Below are 20663 nucleotides of genomic sequence, written 5' to 3' on the forward strand. Positions count from 1 at the left end.
ACAAAAAGTGATGTATACTTATAAATTGTAAGTATATGCCAAATGCAACTTATAAATAGATTTGCTAATTTAGAACTCATAAGTCGCATTTGTCAAATTTCTCAAAATCTGACTAATATTGCTACAATGGGGTTTTATAAAACGCAAATTTGGAATGAGACTTATGAATCGCTATTAGCGGATGCGACTTATAAATTGCATTCTGATTACACAACGCCTTCACCAAATGCTACTGCAAGCTGGAATTGAAACTTATAAATAGCATCTAATAAATGAGACTTATAAATCTCATTCACCGAATGCTACTTGTAAAAGCATTCTGAATTTATAAATTTGATCGAATGCAACTTATAAATATGCGGTTTCCTCTGTACGGAACTTTATTGAAGAAACTTTAATAATTTTTCATTCGTTTAACTGTAAACTAATGAAATCCCAATAACGACCGCATCACCTACTTTTAACCCCCCCCCCTCTCTCTCTCTCTCTCTCTCCGTCAAAATTTCTGAGCAAAAACACAGAGATTTGCTTTTGAATCTCCCAAAAACCCTATGCGGAGATAGGGTTATTGGAGTAGAAAGCGGATCAATAATTTTATTATGGCATTTTCATGGCGTTTAATCGGACTGTGCATTCTTCTTCTATCATCGATCGTTATAGCCGATGATGATATCTCACGCGCCGCCCCTGCTAATGCGTCAACCTCCTGCAACAATCCTTATCGATTGGTAATTTGTTTTATTCTTTCCTATTATTCAGATTCCTTCCACTCATAGTTTATTTGCGAAAAAAAAAAATGGTGGTAGTGGCGGTTAGAGAGTATCTAATCAATTTATATGTGAAAAATAACTAAAAGTTTAAAAAAATATAAATTTTGAGCTCATAGTTTCAAAAATGTAATAGGTTCTACAGTAATAAGCTGAAGGTTGAACTTATCAAATTTAAATCCAGAATTTGACTCTGCCTGGTGGTAATTATGTGGAAACGTAGTTGGGAGAGAGGTTTCTCTTCTCGTATTTTTTGAGTTTTAGAAGGCATAGTTTATTTGAAACCAAATTATTAGGTGTTGGAATGAAATGGGTCCAAATAGAACGGTATGAATATAGAGGAGTGGCGGAGCCAGAAATTCATACAAGGGGATATAAAAGAATACTAGAGTGTCACACTCAGGATTTGAACTTGTGATCCAAGGCAATTTTTGAACCCCTTTACCACTACACTAGAATCATTCTTACCGATAAAAAAACTACACTAGAATATTTCTTATGTCAATGAGATTCGACAGTTCATATATAACCAAAAAAAAAAAAAATTAACCCTATTTTCTCAGTACAATTTTCCGTAAAAGGGGGTTCAACAACCCCCTTGGCTCCCTTTAGCTCCATCACTGATATAGAGTATTCATGTAGCTAACCCTGACTAGTTTGGGACAAAGATCAGGAATTCCAAATAGAAATTAAGATTGGTTGGTGGGCTGTTAAGCCCCTTATCACAAATAGCGGACAAAGTGAGTTGTTGTCGTTGTTATTATTGTTTTGTCTTAAAATTACTCTATACAACAATAACAACCATAATCCCACTAGTGGGGTCTGAGGAGGGTAGTGTGTACGCAGACCTTACCCCTACCCTGGGGTAGAGAGGCTGTTTCCAAGAGACCCTCGGCTCCTTCCCTCCAAGAACTCCCCACCTTGCTCTTGGGGTGACTCGAACTCACAACCTCTTGGTTGGAAGTGGAGGGTGCTTACCACTAGAGCAACCCCCTCTTGGTTAAAATTACTATATATGGTAGTGAAATAATCTTACAAGGTTGCTGATACCCTGATAACCAAAACTTGTAGCCAAATTTGAGCTATCTTCTAATCAATATTTAATTCTGAGGTTTTAGTTCGGCGAGAGTATCATAAGGTTCACAAAGTTTAGTAGTATGAGTTATGCACTAGCAAAGTCTACTAGTGAAATCGTTATGGAGATCTTACAGGGAGGAAGATGCCTACTGGAGAAAGATAATTAATGCTAAGCATGGAATACAAAATAATTGATACAAAGTTTACCTCCTTACCCATGGAAAGAAAGGAATGCAAGATACTTTGAAGAGACCTCTGCTATCCCTGTACTAATGCCTCTTGAACCCTTTTTGTTGGTGTAAACATACGGATATATCTGATGTAAATATGTTTTTGGACTTACATTGGATCCCTGAGTTCTGCATAGGAGCTATTTACACTTTTGAAATTATGCATCTTCTGGACGCCAGTATTAATAAATGTATCTTTACTTCATCAAAGAAAAAACAAAAGAGCAGTACAGAGAAGTTCTATGTGCATCCAATCCAATGAGAAAAATAAAGATCTAATCACCGAGTTGTATGCATGTGAAAATAGGTGTCATTATTGTGTTACATCTTTGAATTCGACAAAAGGTAGCCTAACTAGTTTTAGATTGAGATGTAGTTGATCGATTATTTGATCAGTTATTTCTGTATCTGTTTCTTGGTGACTTGGGAGGGTGAGGGGTGCTTAGGAATTAGGAAGTTGGGTTCTAACCATCTGATGTCATGTCATCTTTCAAAAGATGTAAATTTTAATGACTACGAGAAGATTGAGTCAATCCATTTTGTTGTTGTGACAAAGTATTCTTTGATTTAATTCTGTTATGTACCTCTGGACACATACTGAGTTACTTCTTCATACCAAGTTATTACTTTCTTTTTGTACAGGTTCTGGTGAAGTTGTGGATTGATGGTGCTGAGCATGAACAAATAGGTGGCTTAAGTGCGGCATTTGGGTCTCTTTTACCCACTAATACTAAAAATACCCCCAGATTGCCTGCTACTTATGCAAAACCCTTGAATGGCTGTTCTAGTTCCTCTTCTAAGGTATTTATTCCAGATTCCTGACAATGCCTTTATTCTTAGGTAAATAGCCAGCATCGCAGAGGCTTTCAACTCGTAATCTATAATTTTTGGTTGCAATTCTTTCTCTGACATATGAAGAAGGTCAACTTTTGTTATACATTGCATAAAGCAGAGATTTTTGTTTACTTTGGTCTAGTTATCAGGGTCTATTGCACTAGCTCTTCGCGGTCAATGTGATTTTCTAACGAAGGCTACGGTTGCACAAGCAGGAGGTGCTGCAGGGATTTTGATGATAAATGATCAAGAAGGTTTTCATCCATCATGACTTATTGCCATTTCAGTTTTTATTTTCTTTTCTTTTTTTACTTTTTTGGTGATTTTGTCTCCACCGTCTCTTCCAGAAATGACACTACTTTTTCCTGCTATCCTTTAGATCTTTTGGAGATTACTTGTCCGGACAATTCTACGGTATCAAACATAACAATTCCTGTTGTGACCATTTCAAAAGCCGGAGGAGATGCCATTGAAAAATATATCTCTGCTGGAAAGAAAGGTAAAGTCTTGGCTTCATGTATATTAGCTCCATTTTCTGTCAAGGGTTAAACTTTCTGTTGATTCTAGTTCTGGTTTTCAAGGTATCTGGTATCTTAGGATACGATTTATACTTTTTTATAGTACATGCATTGTTTTTCACCTCTTTCAATTGTCGTAATGTGTAGTGCGATTCTTGTATCACTGTATAGCATATGTCTTGCAAAAATCTGTTCAACACATGTCCTTTTTTCAGGATGTGATATGATCCATATTTTTATGATACATGCATACCTTTGCAGGAAAGATATGATATGGTCTTTTTTTTTTTTTTTTAATCTTTTTTACATGTGTGCCTTCAACATATATGAAGTGCGAAATTAGTATGTTTGTTGTGCATGCCATTATTATTTTGGTGCTATTTCTTTCTAACAAGCTTGGGGTTTTTTTTTTTTGGGGGGGGGGGGGGTTCTTGTGTCTTTTTTGGGTTGGGTTTTGATTTACTCCGACTTATGCCTTAGTTCTTATCTTTGTTCTTGTTTCTCCTTGTACTTGTGTTTACTAACTGAGTGCCATTTACCTGTTAGAAAGACCAATTGAGTAACATCAAGCTGCCCCAAATGATTTGAGACTATATGAGTCTCATCTCATAAGGATGGCTGATAAATAGATTTTGGATGCTATTTCACTTGAAAGTGCCGTTTAAACACCTAAACTATATAGAAGAGTTGAGCTACAAGTTAGACTTAAGCGGTATAAGGTGTTCAGTTTGAATGATTGATTCAGAGTGTTCTAGAGATCTCTGCTTTTCATCTCACTTCATCCTCATTTTTAATGCTCAGTCATCAGATGATGTGGTTCAGGAAGTTCTGAGAGTTAAAAGGCTAGTACTGGTTGATTGGTTAAGGTTTCAGGTCATGGAAAGGGCTTTAGGAGTATACCACAAATGTAAACTGAGAATAAACGGAGTTTTAGAGGTTTTCAAAGTTGGTTTTTTGCTGCTGCGGAAGATCTAGGAGATCAGATGGTGCTCATGACACAAGGATCTGATTTGGGCTCCAGGACAATTAGGGTAGTTTGTAAAAGTTGAAGTGAGAAAGGAGATATGGAAATTTGAGGAGTTTAGGTTTTCGGCACAATGGATTGAAGGATTTGAGTAATATGGTTTTTTCAGTAAGTGTTTCATTGGAAGAGGTATACTGCAGTAGAAAGTCTACACAAAAGGTTGACTTTTTTCATAAAAGCATCTCATCATCTATACAGGGTGTGTTATTCAAAAAGATTCAAGACCAAGAATGTTTCTTGGACCTGTGACAAAGGCTTCTCGATTTCCGGTAAAGCCCATGGTTACGTTCACTTTGAACAGACAATCCACATGAGTGCCAAAGCAGGAGCTCCTGAGCAACCTCTAAAGCTCTGTTGGAAATATTTGAGTATTAATTACCATTTCAAAAAAAAATAAAAAAAATACTGAGTATTGTAAGATTTCTTGTAAAGATTACAAAGATGCCTGAGGTGGCTTTCACGGGAGAAATAAGTTATTGGAGGGTCATTGATTAGAGTGGGCTGGATTAGTCTTGAACTAGTCCTATGATGGATTAAGAATATCTGCATATTAGTCATGGGAGACTGGGAGTGAAAAGACATCCTTCATATGGTAAGTAATGGTATACAACTGGCTTTGATGATGGGATGACTTGTTCTTAAACACTGTGACTGAGGATAGAATATTCATGCTCACTATTGAGCATGTGCATTTAAACTATATAGTAGCGGCTTCTCTTGCTACTCTGTCCATTGTGCATTTGTCATCATGCTTGTTTTAATTCTTGTTATCTCTTGTTGTTCCTCTGTTCTTGGATCGTGGAAGAATTACAACATGACGGGCATACTTTCTCTTAATGCAGTGGAGATTCTGTTGTATTCGCCAGATCGCCCCATTGTGGACTACTCAGCGATGTTCATATGGCTGATGGCTGTTGGCACAATTTTTTGTGCATCTTTTTGGTCCGAGCTTACTACATCTAAGGAAAGCAATGGCTATGAACAGGCACCGGAGGTTCCAAAAATAAGCATCCTGATATATCTTTTACATTTAATTTATACAGCCCCTTATGTTCTTACAGAATTAATTAGCAATGCTCTACTTGTTTAATCAACTTTTCATACTGTATCTTGAAGTTGATATCCTAGTTTTTAGGCTGCTGCATTGTGTTGGATTTTGGAGTTATACACTTAGGAATAGCTGCAGTCTTTCAAAAGTGTGAGAAGGCACGGGAGAAAATATGTTATTGATATTGGATGAACAATACAATACAAGAGGTCCTTATCTATAGCTATACTATACAAGGACATACTACTCCTCTACCAATGTGGGACAATACTACACTATATACATGCTGTAAACTAACACTACCCCTCAAGCCGGTGCATACAAATCATATCTACCGAGCTTGTTACATATATAACCAATACGAGGACCAGTGAGAGACTTGGTGAAAATATCTGCAAGTTGATCATTCGACCTCACAAACTTTGTAGCAATCTCTCCTGAAAGTATCTTTTCTCTGACGAAGTGACAATCAATCTCAATGTGTTTAGTTCTCTCATGGAACACCGGATTTGATGCAATATGAAGGGCAGCTTGATTATCGCACACAAGTTCCATCCGACTGATTTCACCAAATTTCAACTCCTTGAGCAATTGTTTGGTCCAGACTAGCTCACATGTTGCCATAGCCATTGCTCGATATTCTGCTTCTGCACTAGACCGAGCAACTACATTCTGTTTCTTGCTCTTCCAGGACACCAAATTTCCTCCTACTAAAACACAATATCCAGACGTAGAACGTCTATCAGAAGGTGATCCTGCCCAATCAGCATCTGAGTATCCAATGATCTGCTCATGACCTCGATCCTCAAAGAGTAACCCTTTGCCTGGAGCCGATTTTATATATCGAATAATGCGGACAACTGCATCCCAATGACTATCACAAGGAGAATTCATAAACTGACTTACAACACTCACAGGATAAGAAATGTCGGGTCTAGTCACTGTGAGATAATTTAATTTTCCAACCAGCCGCCTATAGCTTGCAGGATCGCTAAGCGGCTCCCCATATCCTGGCAGACGTTTAGAATTCGGATCCATCGGAGTGTCAACAGGTCTGCAACCTATCATCCCTGTCTCCTCAAGAATGTCTAAAGCATATTTTCTTTGAGAAATAACAATACCTGAGCTAGACTGGGCAACCTCAATACCTAGAAAGTACTTCAATCTGCCTAGATCCTTAGTTTGGAAGTGCTGGAAGAGATGCTGCTTCAGATTGGTAATACCATCCTGATCATTGCCAGTAATAACAATATCATCAACATAGACTGCCAGATAAATACAGAGACTTGAAGCAGAGTGCCGATAAAACACAGAGTGATCAGCTTCACTACGAGTCATGCCAAACTCCTGGATAACCGTGCTGAACTTACCAAACCAGACTCGAGGAGACTGCTTTAGACCATAAAGTGACCGACGCAAGCGACATACAAGGCCACGAGACTCCCCTGAGCAACAAAACCAGGTGGTTGCTCCATATAAACCTCATCCTCAAGATCACCGCGAAGAAAGACATTTTTAATGTCCAGCTGATAGAGGGGCCATGACGAACCACAACCATGGATAGAAAAAGGCGGACTGAAGCCACTTTAGCCACGGGAGAGAAGGTATCACTGTAATCGAGCCCAAATATCTGAGTATATCCTTTGGCAACAAGACGGGCCTTAAGTCGATCAATCTGTCCATCGGGACCAACTTTGACTGCATAAACCCAACGACAACCAACAGTAGATTTACCTGAGGGAAGAGGAACAAGCTCCCAAGTACCACTTGTATGTAAAGCAGACATCTCGTCACTCATAGCGTGTCGTCATCCTGGATGAGACAACGCTTCACCTGTACACTTAGGGATGGAAACCGAGGACAAAGAAGATATAAAAGCATAATGGGGAGATGACAGACGATGATAGCTCAAACCGACATAATGAGGATTAGGGTTAAGTGTGGTTCGTATACCTTTCTGAAGTGCAATCGGTGTACTAGGAGCAGGGTCCGCAGCAGGAGCAGGGTCAGGTGCAGGACGAGAACCAGTTGGGCCTGATGGAGGACGCAAACGACGATGATAAGTCAAGAGTGGTGTTTCTGTGGTTGGGGAACTAGGGAGAACAACACTAGACTCCTTAACGGTTGGTATGGATGAAACCTCTGTGGTTGAAGGTGGAGGAGGAGCTATAGTAAACTCCTCAAAGGTCGGTATAGGTAAAGAAAGGTTTAGACTCAAAAAATATGACGTCAGCTGACATAAGGTACCTACGAAGATCTGGAGAATAACAACGATATCCCTTCTGAACACGAGAATAACCAAGGAAGACACACTTAAGAGCACGAGGAGCTAACTTATCTTTCCCAGGGGCTAAGTTATGAACAAAACACGTGCTCCCAAAAACACGAGGTGGAAGAGAGTATAAGGGTGACTGGGGAAACAATACTGAATGCGGAATCTGATTCTTGATGGGAGATGAAGGCATCCGATTAATCAAATAACAAGCTATGAGAACTGCATCGCCCCAAAAACGCAACGGAACACGAGATTCAATTAGAAGTGTGCGAACAGTCTCAATAAGGTGCCTATTCTTTCTCTCAGCAACTCCATTTTGCTGAGGGGTATAAGGACAAGATGTCTGATGAATAATTCTTGAGAAGTCATAAACTGCCGAAATTGAGAAGATAAATATTCTAAGGCATTATCACTGCGAAAAATGCGAATAGAAACACCAAATTGGTTTTTGATTTCATCACAGAAACTTTGGAATATAGAAAATAACTCAGAACGATCTTTCATTAAGAAAAGCCAAGTACATCTTGAATAATAGTTAATGAAACTAACAAAATAACGAAATCCCAAGGATGAACTGACTCTACTAGGACCCCATATATCAGAATGAACTAAGGAGAAGACAGACTCTGCATGATTCTCAACACTATGCGAAAAGGAGGATCGGGTATGTTTCCCAAGTTGACACGACTCACAATCTAATGTAGACAAACTAGATAAACTAGGCACCATCTTCTGAAGTTTGGATAAACTCGGATGTCCTAAACGTCTGTGGATTAGATCTGGAGGATCTGTAACTAGACATGTTGTGGAAGGACTGAGTGAGTTAAGGTAGTAAAGGCCTTCTGATTCACGTCCTGTACCAATTGTCTGTCCCGTACTGCGGTCCTGCATAATAAAAGAATCGTCAATAAAATATATACCACAATGGAGGGCACGAGTCAAACGACTAACATATGCAAGACTAAAAGGACAGCCAGGGACATAAAGAACGGAATCTAGGGTGATAGAAGACAAGGGATTAGCTTGTCCAACTCCTTTTGCCTTAGTTTGACATCCATTGGCTAAAGTAACAGTGGGAAGAGACTGTGAATATACAATATTTGACAAAAGTGATATATTACCAGAGATGTGATCAGAAGCGCCTGAGTCCATGACCCATGGGCCAAGAGTGCTAGACTGGGAAACACAAGCAAAAGAATTACCAGTAACAGAAGTATCAGTCTGAGCAACTGAGGCTACTTGTGGAGATGTCTGCTTACTTGCTCGATACTGAAGGAGCTCATTATATTCTTCTTTAGATAAAGAAAATCCTTGGTTACCTGGAGTCTCGGTCTGAGCAATGTAAGCATTTTTGGGTGGACGACCATGTAAGGAATAGCACATTTCACGAGTGTGTCCAAGTTTGTGACAATAAGAACACTTGGGTCTAGATCTTCCAAAACGACCTCCTCCTCGTCTATGCTCCATAGTTTGAGATGCCCGAACATCCATTGTCTGGGATGCAAGAACAGAGGAATCAAGTATCTGTGATGAGATCACTGGTGGACTTGGTGCTGCAGCAAGGCGGAGTAATCGAGAGAATAATTCATCAACTGTCGGGACAGACGGACTAGCCAAAATCTGGTCGCGTACTGAATCAAGATCATTAGGAAGTCCAGTGAGGGTAAGAACGAGAAACATCTTCTGTCGCTGCTCTTGTTGTTTTTCCACACTAGCAGAAACTGGCATCAACTTCTCAAATTCCTCCGTGACTGCCTGTACTTGACCCAAGTAAGTAGATATATCCAACTCCTGCTTCTTTAAGTTTGTCATCCGCGATATCACATCATAGAAGCGAGATATGTCATTAGTGTATAAGGTGCGTGCCTTTGCCCAAACCAAATAACATGTCTGGAATGGACGAAACAAGGGCATCAACTTGGAATCAATAGATCGCCACAAGATGCTACATAACTGAGCATCTATTTTTGCCCAAAGTGCTATTGTCTTTTCATCTCCATCGTTAGACTGTTTGATTAGATGATCTTAAACACCTTGACCTCTACACCATAACTCGACAGATGAAGCCCAAGCTAAGTAGTTTGAACCTCCCATTAAAGGTTCCGAGGTAATAATAGCACTAGAGCTTCCAGAACTCATGTTTCTAGACCCAAAAGCATCAAATCCCAAAGACATTGTTGCAAATTATTACCATATAAGTGAAAGAATCAACTGTAATCCACTGAAACAATGTATGGAAACACAGAAACAGAATACTGAAAATTGTAGCTGCCGGAATCTACTGTAGCTGTCGGAATAGTACTGTAGCTGCCGGAAAAAACTCAAAGTTGTCGGAATGAAATGAAAATAGTAGGGGTAGGATCGGAATTACCAGGCGACCCAACTGTTCTGAAGGAAGATTTTCAAAAAATGGCCGGAAGTGGTCGTACGCGCCGGCGCGTGGAGGCGCGTGAGGAGGCTGCTGCCGGAGCTTTTCACTGAGGTTTGGTCGCCGGATAGTGACGACTCTTGTGGTAGTGTTGGATTTTGCACAACACTGACAGAAATGAAGCAGATAGAAAACAGCCTTAAAAAAGTACTGATTTCTCTTTCCCGGACTCGTTGAATTTAATGAACAGCGGTAAGTCTCTCACAATTGCTCTGATACCATGTGAGAAGGCACGGAGAAAATATGTTATTGATATTGGATGAACAATACAATACAAGAGGTCCTTATTTATAGCTATACTATACAAGGACATACTACTCCTCTACCAATGTGGGACAATACTACACTATATACATGCTGTAAGCTAACAAAAAGTTTATCTACCCGCATCACCAAAATATCCGGGAAGGGACACACATATATCTAAAGTCACTCGTAGTCAATACATAATATATTCTTTTATCAGTCAAAAGAATTTCATTGATGTTGGCACTAGGATGGAAAGAGTTTCTCATAAATTGAGATCGAGGAAGTAAGTTGTTTCCTTCTACTGCAACTACTCTCTCTAGCATCCCAGAAGATAGAGCAGGAGGCTAGAGTATTGGGCTTTTGGGAGATATCATCTGCAAATATAATATTCCCATCACTAAGTGGTTCTTCAACCAAATATTAACACACTAAACTAAATTGAAACTCAAAAGAAAGCAGTAGATATTATGGCTAAATGCCATAAAAATAGTAGTCTATTAAGAACCCTTTTTAAATTATTTCTGGTATCTCCCAAAGATAAGTTTATGCAGTCAAAATTGTTGTATGGACATTGTCATCCTGTAAACATTCATGTTTAGTGATATTTGAGTGTCTTTCATCGCATAATATCATTTCAATGCACAAAGAAGGTAATAGTGAGGTCTGTTGGAAATAATTTCAGAGGATCTTCTTTATAAAATCGTTTCAGAGGATCTTTTGGAATGGTTAAGCATGTGTTGCTTTGTTTCATTTGTATTATTACGAGATTGTACCCTCTTTTAGCCCTTGTGTTCTTTTGATGAAGTAAGTAATTATCATTAATAAAAGGCATCCAGAAGATGCAAAATTGGAAATACAATGGTAGCAAAAAAGGTTAGCTCCAGAATAATGTCTATGCTAGAATCAGGGAGCTAACAAAATCCAAAAAAATTATCAACAAATTTAGCCCTTGTGTTTTCTTTTGACTTAATGTAGTTCTGAGCTTTTGAAGCAGGAAGATGCAGTGGGATTACTTATTTTGCTTTGTTTAAAAGTTTATGCTGATTGCTGATAGGGTAAGTTGGACGCTAGTAGCACAGACAAGACACTCGTTTGTTTACTAGTCCTGTGACATGTAGTTTTGCATATGGATTCTACTGGTAGGAAATTTGATTGCGACTTAGGTGAACCACCGGGAATTGTTAGAGCATGAGAAGATGGGGAGGAAAAGTTACGAAACAATTTTTTTACGATGAGAAAGTGCTAGGATTCTTTATGTTACCTAAGCTAGAGGATGAATATCTTGCATTATGGGTGAGTATGGTCCATTAAAGTGGAGAGGTATCAGGAGCAGAGTGGTGCTTGGGGCATTTTAGCTATGCTTCCCTGACATGACGGAAAGCTGAAAATTCTTCTTCGTCGAAGGAAAAGGAAAGAATGCAGATGATAGGTTCATGGCAATAAAAAACACTATCACTGGCGTAACATGTATTAGAGATTGATTTTGTTATACTGTGCGATTCTTAAACAATGAACTGATGGCAATGGTACAGAATTCTTGGTCACTTGTCTTAATTTAATGTATCTAGCTTGTTACAGTCTATTGCTGTGTAGGAGGTGCTCCATCTTTTTTATGTTTGGAGGTGATTTATGTTTCTTATTTTTATACTATGTGTCCCTTCTTTCCCATTCTTTTTGCTTGGAGTAAAAGATTCAGACAAATCACAATTAGTTTTGATGATTAATGGCTGTCACACTAGTTTATATGTTCTTCCTTTCTCATTTTTAGGTAAATGCTGGAGGCGCCAGGGAGGAAGATGACAAGGAAATTCTAAATATCACTACAAAGAGTGCTTTTATATTTGTCATCTCAGCGTCTACTTTTCTGCTGCTACTTTACTTTTTCATGTCGGCTTGGTTTGTATGGCTGCTGATAATACTTTTCTCTATTGGTGGAGTTGAGGTACTTAAATAATTCTCTACTTTGACTTGATCACGAAGTTAAGCTAACTTGTTTTGAACTTGGTTAAGGTAAAACCATCTCACTTCATAGCATTGCGTTTCTCTTCTCATGGTGCTAGTAGTTGACAGATTATAGGTCATCTATTTTGTACTAAAAGGGAGCACGATGATAAGCAAAGACGATGCCATCCACAAATTAACCACAAACAAGCCTTTCAAAACAACCCGAAACCAGAAACTGCACACAAACTGACCCACACAGTCAAATCAAACAGAACCTGATTAATAAGCCACAAATGGAACCCATCCCCACAAACCATACTAAACCTTCAATCACAATTTATGTTCCCAAAATGACCCACTAATTATAGTGTCCTTTCAGCTGATTAACTTATTAGTTATGCTGTACATAGCATGACCAGTTATAATGTAATAAAGCTATGCTTTGTAAACCAAATTTAGTCAAGGGAATGCACCAACTGTTAATTTTTTATTCTTTTTGCCTGGTTGAATCAAAGATAAAAGTGATCTATTTTTCCATGTGAGCTCATAAGAAGATTTAATGAAATTTTCTGCTCAATGCATTTTCTATGGTAATGAAATTTTGTGCTCAATGCATTTTCTCTATAGTTCTGCTGGACAATGTTCTTTAGAAGGGTTACCCTTCTCCAGCTCTAGAAGATTGAAGCTTATGGACACATATTGAGCATTTTTTGCATTTTTATGCATCTTGTTTGAGCAGAACTTAGGTTTCTTTCAGTTTGGTTGACATTGTCTCTGCTTATTGACTTTTAGTGCTTAATTGTTTCCTTCTCAGGGAATGCATAGCTGTATAATATCCCTAGTATCAAGGTATAATATTTCCAAGAGTGATTGTTTGTCTGTCAGATTAATGTATGGAATAGATTTCTAATTAGCTCTTCTACTTTGTTTCTGTCAATCTTGTGAGTAGCAAATGTAAAGGTTGTGGAAGGAAGACGTTGAATTTGCCGCTTCTTGGGGAGATTTCTGTTCTATCTCTTGTGGTCTTGATAGTCTGCGTGGCATTTGCCATCTTCTGGGCCGCAACTAGGAAAGCATCATACTCTTGGATTGGCCAGGATATTCTGGTAAGCTTATTAGTAAAATTCGTTCTTGAAATTTCATGCATTTTCTTGCATAACTGGAAACGTTTTTTGCACTTTGATCTGTATGCTGTTACTATGAACCGGGTAATAATCTACTCAAGCCAGTTATCTAATTCTCTGATAAATATGCATCATAGTCACTTGAACTTTCACTCTTCTAATATTTGCACTCTCAAACGCAGTTAAAATTAAAGAACTTTTCTTTGCCAGGGAATTTGTTTGATGATAACTGTTCTGCAGTTGGCTCAGTTACCTAATATAAAGGTATGTTGATAGCTTCCATATATTTTTCTACGAGAGGAGTTTATAGCTTATTTTGCTTCACTATGATTACTGTTCTAATTTAATTTGATGATTATTGTTTTGCTTTAGGTTGCTACAGTGCTTCTGTGTTGTGCATTTCTCTACGACATCTTCTGGGTTTTCCTTTCACCTGCTATATTCCATGACAGTGTAATGATTGCAGTAAGTTCTCTCTTTAGCTACATCTATCTCTCTGTACCGTCCATGCTGACTTTCTGTATTGTGGTGAGTTCCCAATTTTAACCTTTGTGTAGGATGTGTTATATCATATAGTATCATATTTGTTTTGAGTAGAACTTAATTCCTAAAAGTTTGATTGCATATTTAACCTAAATGAATATGGAAAAAATCTATGTCAGTTAAACAAGACTTCTAGTGAACGCTGGTCTTAGACTCATTTGTATACAGCTGATTCTGTACTCAAGTATTTGTGCCTCATAGGATAGATTTACATGCAATGACATAGCACGAGTACAACTTATCACCTAGCATAACCATGGCTAGTTTATATATTAGATTCTTTAGTCCACTTGGCTGGTTTTGAAAGCTAGGCCCTCGTGCTGGCAGAAAAATCATTGGAAGTGTGTCATTTATCTTCTCCTTTTTGTTAGCAAGAAGCTCGAATGGATGTTGATTGAGTGAGTTCACTGTCTGTTTTGTGAAAGTCTTCACTCTATGTTGGAATGTTTAGTTGTGTAGTAATGATTCAATCGTTTTGTCATTTATATAGGGTTTAACCTCTTTGGCTGTCTATTAGATTATATAAGGAAATAAGCTTCAATTCAAATATTAGAACATGAGCATGCTCATGTGTAACAATGATTGTTTTGATAAGGTATTTTAGTCACAAAAGAACAAAGAACTTGCTAGGGCTGGCGAGAAACAGAAAATCGAGTATAGTTCTGTTTAAGTTAACTTAATTTTATAAAGGAAGATAACATGAGTATCAAAAGATTCAAGGACTACTGAAAGAGTAACCCGAAACTGCAAGGAATAAACTTGAACAGAAGATATACATCAAAATTTCTTGAATTCTAGGACCCGGGGATCTCGAGAACATAGTAATCAATAATTAAACTGAAGACTCATTGATAGTTTTCTTTAATCGATGTGGATTGTGGACATCTCACTGAAATGAAACTAAAGCATTTGATGGGTTTACACGTGAATGAACTCATGATTTTTGTGAAACTTCTGCAGAATAGTTAAGATCATATAGATGTATTTAGGGAAGAGCTTAATTGTGCAGCTATGTATATTATATGTTTTAGTGGATCAAAAATTGCTTTGTGTTTTTCGCTATACGGCAGTAGAATTTTGGTTCGATTGTTTAGTGGTTACTTCAATAAGCTGGAATAATACACGAACTTTTGTCCTTCATTGCCGCAAGAAGATGATTTAACTCTTAGAAGCTAACATCATATTTTCTCACTGACATCTTCTTGAGTTCTTCTCCTCTCATAGGTTGCCCGTGGTGACAAAGCTGGAGGAGAATCCATCCCAATGCTTCTGAGAGTTCCTCGGGTATCAGATCCTTACGGTGGCTATGATATGATTGGCTTTGGGGACATTCTCTTTCCTGGTTTGCTAGTTTGTTTTGCTTTTAGGTATCCCTTTGTCCTTCATCCATCTTGCAAACAAAAGTTTTTACCCTCTCCCAAAAATGAAAAAGAACTAAGCACATTGACTAGGTGAAACAAGAAGAATATTCCTTTGTGTAGTTGTTTTCTACCTTTGCTCTTCGAGGATATTCAGATGTTATATGTTTATAGATAGGTTGAATAAAAATGAACTGTAGTCACGCGTCTTTTGATAATTGCCGATCTGTGTTCTCATATAAATTCTTCTTATTAGTTATGAAAATATCTCTCTAAGTATCTTATTGAAGAGAGAAAATGGTTCCTATGACAGTGATTAAAATTGAAATTGATATTGGGGAAATGTATTGGATCTAGAGCTGAAAGATGTTTTCAATGCTAGGGTTGCTCACTTTAATGAGTCGACTACCTTTTTCCTTTTACAGAATTAAAGTCATTTAATATCCTTTCATCTGATAAATCACTTTCTCTCTAGAAAAGGCAATTGAACCTCCTGTTAATCCTCTTTGCTATCTTTTTTGCAGATTTGACAAAGCTAGAAGGAAGGGTATACTAAATGGATACTACCTCTGGATGATCGTTGGTTATGGAATTGGTGGGTACTTTGCTTTAGTATTATTTCTGTCTGTTTTTAGCTACTTTGCTAATTTTGTTCTCCATCCCTTTTGTAAATGATGTTATTCAGTTGCTTGAAATCATTAACACTTCGGTAACACGCAACTGAATAAAAAGTGTGTGAAATATAAATATGTCTTAAAGCACGTTTTAACGAAATCAAAATCATTGTTGACAAGTACAGATCCTGAAACCTGTTATTCTTTTCCTTTTAGCACTTGTTTTAAATTTCCTCCCCTACTCATTCTGTATCCTATTCCAAATCAACTTGGAATTCTTGCAGGTCTTTTATTCACATACTTAGGTTTGTATCTAATGAATGGACATGGTCAACCTGCTCTTCTATATCTCGTGCCCTGCACGCTAGGTATGTCAGTTTTACGGCCTCTTGAACCAAAATTTGTGTTTGGTCTTTATATATCTTTTTTTTGTGTGTGTTTTAACCTTTAATCTTTAGGAACTTATGTGGTGCTGGGATTGGTGAGGGGCGAACTTAAAGACCTATGGAACTACGATAGTGAATCAACAGAAGTTGCAGACTCACTATTGGAAGACGCTTGATAGATGAGAGAATTAAACATTAAATCTACAGACACTGATAGATGGGAGAAGAAATATTAAATCTACAAGCACAAGCCGTTGGTGTATTCTTTCCATGCTATTTGTATAAGCTGTTCATAAAATTCAAACTTTATTCAGGAAATTCTTGCTGTGTTTTATATGTATATTTCCGTTCACGACAATGTTTTCTCTTTCACCTTTAGTTTCCACTGCAGCTGTTCTTGATCAGTATGTACAACTTCACAGTAATCATACAAAAGAAGAGAAGTTATAATGTAACAGATTTAGTAGTCAAAATTTTCCCTATTGTTCTGCAAATTGCTGTTTGATCATCTCATTTATTGTCCCCTAAACTGCTTTTCATTTGAAACACCTTGTTATTTGCTGATTGAATTACTTTACATCCACAGTACATACTCTTCGAGTAGCTATTTGTATCGTTTTCTGCAGTTTTGTTTTTTCAGTTAGGCAGTGGGTAATTAGTTTCTTTGCTCTGCAGTTAGAGACAAAATAGTTTATCGATATAATCCTAAAGGGGAGACTGAATTTGCTGCAATAATAGTTTGAACTCCTCTCATTATGTCGATATAAACCTCCATTTCCTTGCCCTTTTTCTCAGAAAAGCTATTTGCCCTGGGTCTTTTGTCTAGCGATAACTGTTAAGAATATAGTATGTGATGTGGGGAATAAGTGCATTTCACAGGCTTGAACCTTGCCACAAATAGAAGTCTGGTATTTACGTAAAAAGGCAGACATATTATCCACTGAGTTTCAAATCGTGAGTTATTGGTCCTCGAGAATTTTTCGATTATTTAAGAAGAGAATTGAAATCTATTCTCCAACTGGAGCTTGAAGCGAGCAACGCTTACTGGAATTAAGAAAAGTATCAAACATTTATGAGTTCAGTTCAATACAAATTAAGTTGTAATTAAAATAACTACTTTTGGCATCCAGTATACAGAAATACCGATATTAGTCCAACCCAAAGTTGAAATTATTCTTGTTAGAATCACTTTGTGCACCATTTGTTGAAGCACAAACTCATCTAAAGCACATGACTTAACTCATACTCCTTCCCGTCCATAATAAGTGATCATTTGCTCTTTGGCACACTCCTTAAGAAAATACTAACTCCTAAAAAAAAAATAGGTATTTTGACTAAATTACCCATAATTAAAATTTGCATATTGTTAACTTGACATACTGGGATATGTAAATAAAAGCAAATTTTGGAAAAACAAAATTAATTCATTCTTGATTATATAAAAGGTCACTTATTTTGGACCAAAATAAAAAACAAAAAATGTCTCTTATTACGGACCGGAGGGAGTATTAAGCAGTAACCCCTACTAGCTACTGCTGCCCATGTTAGCTCTCTGCTTTACATTTGGAGACGTCTTCAAAAAACCTACAACAGATGAAGTCATGCTTTAATGCATATACCGATTATACATGTCCAAAAATGAGATTGCTCACATATATATTTTTTATTATTATTAAAAAAAAAACCCTCCCAAATTAGTAGGATCTATAGTGTTTTCACACTTTCCCTCCAACGTTACTCGAACCCAGGACTTAACGGTCGTGGGTGAAGGTACAAATGATGAAATCATGCTGACTTTAGAGATCGAGATCTAAAGATGTGGCTTAATGGTCAATAAAGTGGATGCAAACCTTAGAGATCAGGATTAAAATTTAAGCGGAGGCAAAATCACTAAATATATTCCCATCTCTTTAAGACTCGATGGTTGGATTTACCCGATACCTTTGCATGTGAGAGGTGTAGTAGACGGAACCAGAATTTGAAGTTACCGGTTCGGAATTCTACTCTTTTTGAGTTACTGAATTCTAAATTAATAATTTATACATATTAAATGAATTTCTTAAAACAAATATAAAATTTGGATCAAAATTACTGGGTTAAGCCAAACCCACAAGTCCACAACACAAAGGCTTGCTTCGGCCCTGAGTAGGTAACTGATGGATAGTCAAGCCGCGCGGGAGCTGATCGCAACACCACCATTATAAAAAAAATCAAAAATCATAAATGAGGATGGACCAAAAGAATGATTTCAGAAATATAATCTAATGTGATTCAGAAAATTAATTTGCGAGGTAATGACAAAATGAGTTTTGAAGAACTTAACAACAACAACAACAACCCAGTAAAATCCCACTAATGGGGTCTGGAGATGGTGGTGTGTACGCAGACCTTACCCCTACCCGAAGGAACAGAAAGACTGTTTCCGAAAAACCCTCGGCTCAAAAAAAACAAAAAGACAAAAGGGACAAAAAGGAAAACAATATTAGTATCATAACAACGTTTTGAATAACTTACATTTCCATAATTCTCTTCCTCTTATCACTGCAAATGTAGGAGCTAAGCTGTTCAATCCCCATATTGGAAAAAGTGTTGTCTAAATCACGATTTAACAAATTACATATATCTAAATTTGCAGAGGACTCAGCTGTACCAGGTGTAATAGAGAGATCTTCAAGTTTCCCTTTAAGATTCTCAATCAAAATAAAACCTGCCAAATAGATATTATGAGAAAATAATAAAGAGATCAAACTTCACTTGAACCTTTATAATAAAAAAATCTCCGAACGTCAGTAGCGCACGGTAAAATATGAAAATGCCCTTTTACCCTAATTCACTTAAATATCAGGTTTTTGTATGCACTGCATTATGAAACAGTCACACGCGTCTAATTCACACATCATATGTTGCGCTCTTACCACTAAATACTGGGGACTTTCACTTAAAATGATGTAAAAATATTGTCATTTAAGATAAGAATTACTTTACAAAATATCCGGAGCTGACACATAAATTTCTTTTTTTAAAGGAAGTAACAATTAATCTGGAACAAAACTAGATAAATAATTCAACAATTTATACAGCAAACAGCAAATATTTCACCAATTTTTCACTAGTGCAAGCTTCAATATAACCAATAAATTTTGTTATAAATTCTGGAGAATAAGAAAAATTGTTAGCTAAAGAGTCATGGCCAATTTTTTAGGCACGTTGTTGTATCAACACTTTCAAACCTATTAATAAATCCTAACAATTCAACCAAATAAAACCTAAGATATATCACCCAAAAATAAAAAATAAACACACACACACACACTGAGAGAAAACTTACAAGTTCAGACTCGGTTAAATAACAAAGCCATCGGACATCTTCAATCCTATTATTCCCTAAAACACCCCTTTCTTCTTTCATCTTAATTGAAAAATTGTCCGAATTTAGGGGGAAAAAAAGAAAAAGAAATTAGTAGAAGAGAGGTTACACCTCTAAAAGCAATGTCGAAATCATATCACGTAGCCACCGTAAATGGCTGTTATTTAAGAATTAATTATTTCAATTTTTCAGGATAAAAAATATCCTTCATTGTCCTAAAGTTAAATTTTTTAGTTTAAAATTTTAGGACAAAATAAATACTACTCCTATTTCAAAAGTACTTAACATTGACTGTGAATTTGAACATAGATTCTTCAAGTTTTTGAAAATAAAATTTATATTTTCGAAAACTACATAAAAATATTATAAGTCATATTAATTCATAACTTAAAATATTTATAAAAAATATGGTCAAAGAAGAGCGTCTTAGACTTCCCAAATAGTAATCGTGTCAATCTTTTGAAAGGGAGGGAGTAGTTAAAGATTTGTGCACTTGCCCCTTAAAGATTTGCATTAGTAACCTTACCAGTCTTGTTTGGATTTCCATGTAACAATTATTTTAACTTATTTATTATGGTTATTAATATAATAAAATAATTACGACCTGACTAATTTATCTTTTTTGTGTCTTTCATAAAATTAATGAACTAATAAAAGGAGTGCAATATTAGGAAGGATTAATGATAAAGAATTAAGATAAGCGTTATCGATCTTCAACCCATAAGCGGCCCCTAAAGTTGGCTTCGTTTTTCATTTTGCCACTTTTACTTCGATCTTTTTTATTTTGACACTTCAACTCATTCTCTCATGTGCCACTTAAACACAAAACGATGAATCACATTGTGATTTGCACCTCTTTTGAGCTCGTGGAAAGCTG

The 20663-nt window shown here is 36.9% G+C and overlaps 1 protein-coding gene across 1 annotated transcript; it reads left to right on the top strand.

Moving 5' to 3' along the window:
* The first annotated feature begins 382 nt into the window (after positions 1–382).
* On the top strand, positions 383–16913 carry LOC104107898 (signal peptide peptidase-like 3). The gene is made up of 14 exons (XM_009616815.4): positions 383–728; positions 2717–2875; positions 3051–3162; positions 3288–3407; positions 5293–5444; positions 12219–12392; positions 13209–13243; positions 13344–13500; positions 13729–13782; positions 13891–13983; positions 15286–15428; positions 15944–16014; positions 16318–16401; positions 16492–16913. The coding sequence occupies exons 1-14, from the start codon at positions 600–602 to the stop codon at positions 16593–16595; spliced, it is 1587 nt and encodes a 528-aa protein (XP_009615110.1). The 5' UTR covers positions 383–599; the 3' UTR covers positions 16596–16913.
* Positions 16914–20663: the final 3750 nt, after the last annotated feature.

The sequence above is a fragment of the Nicotiana tomentosiformis genome, chromosome 12, assembly GCF_000390325.3.
Source record: "Nicotiana tomentosiformis chromosome 12, ASM39032v3, whole genome shotgun sequence".
In the NCBI taxonomy this organism is placed as follows: Eukaryota; Viridiplantae; Streptophyta; class Magnoliopsida; order Solanales; family Solanaceae; genus Nicotiana; species Nicotiana tomentosiformis.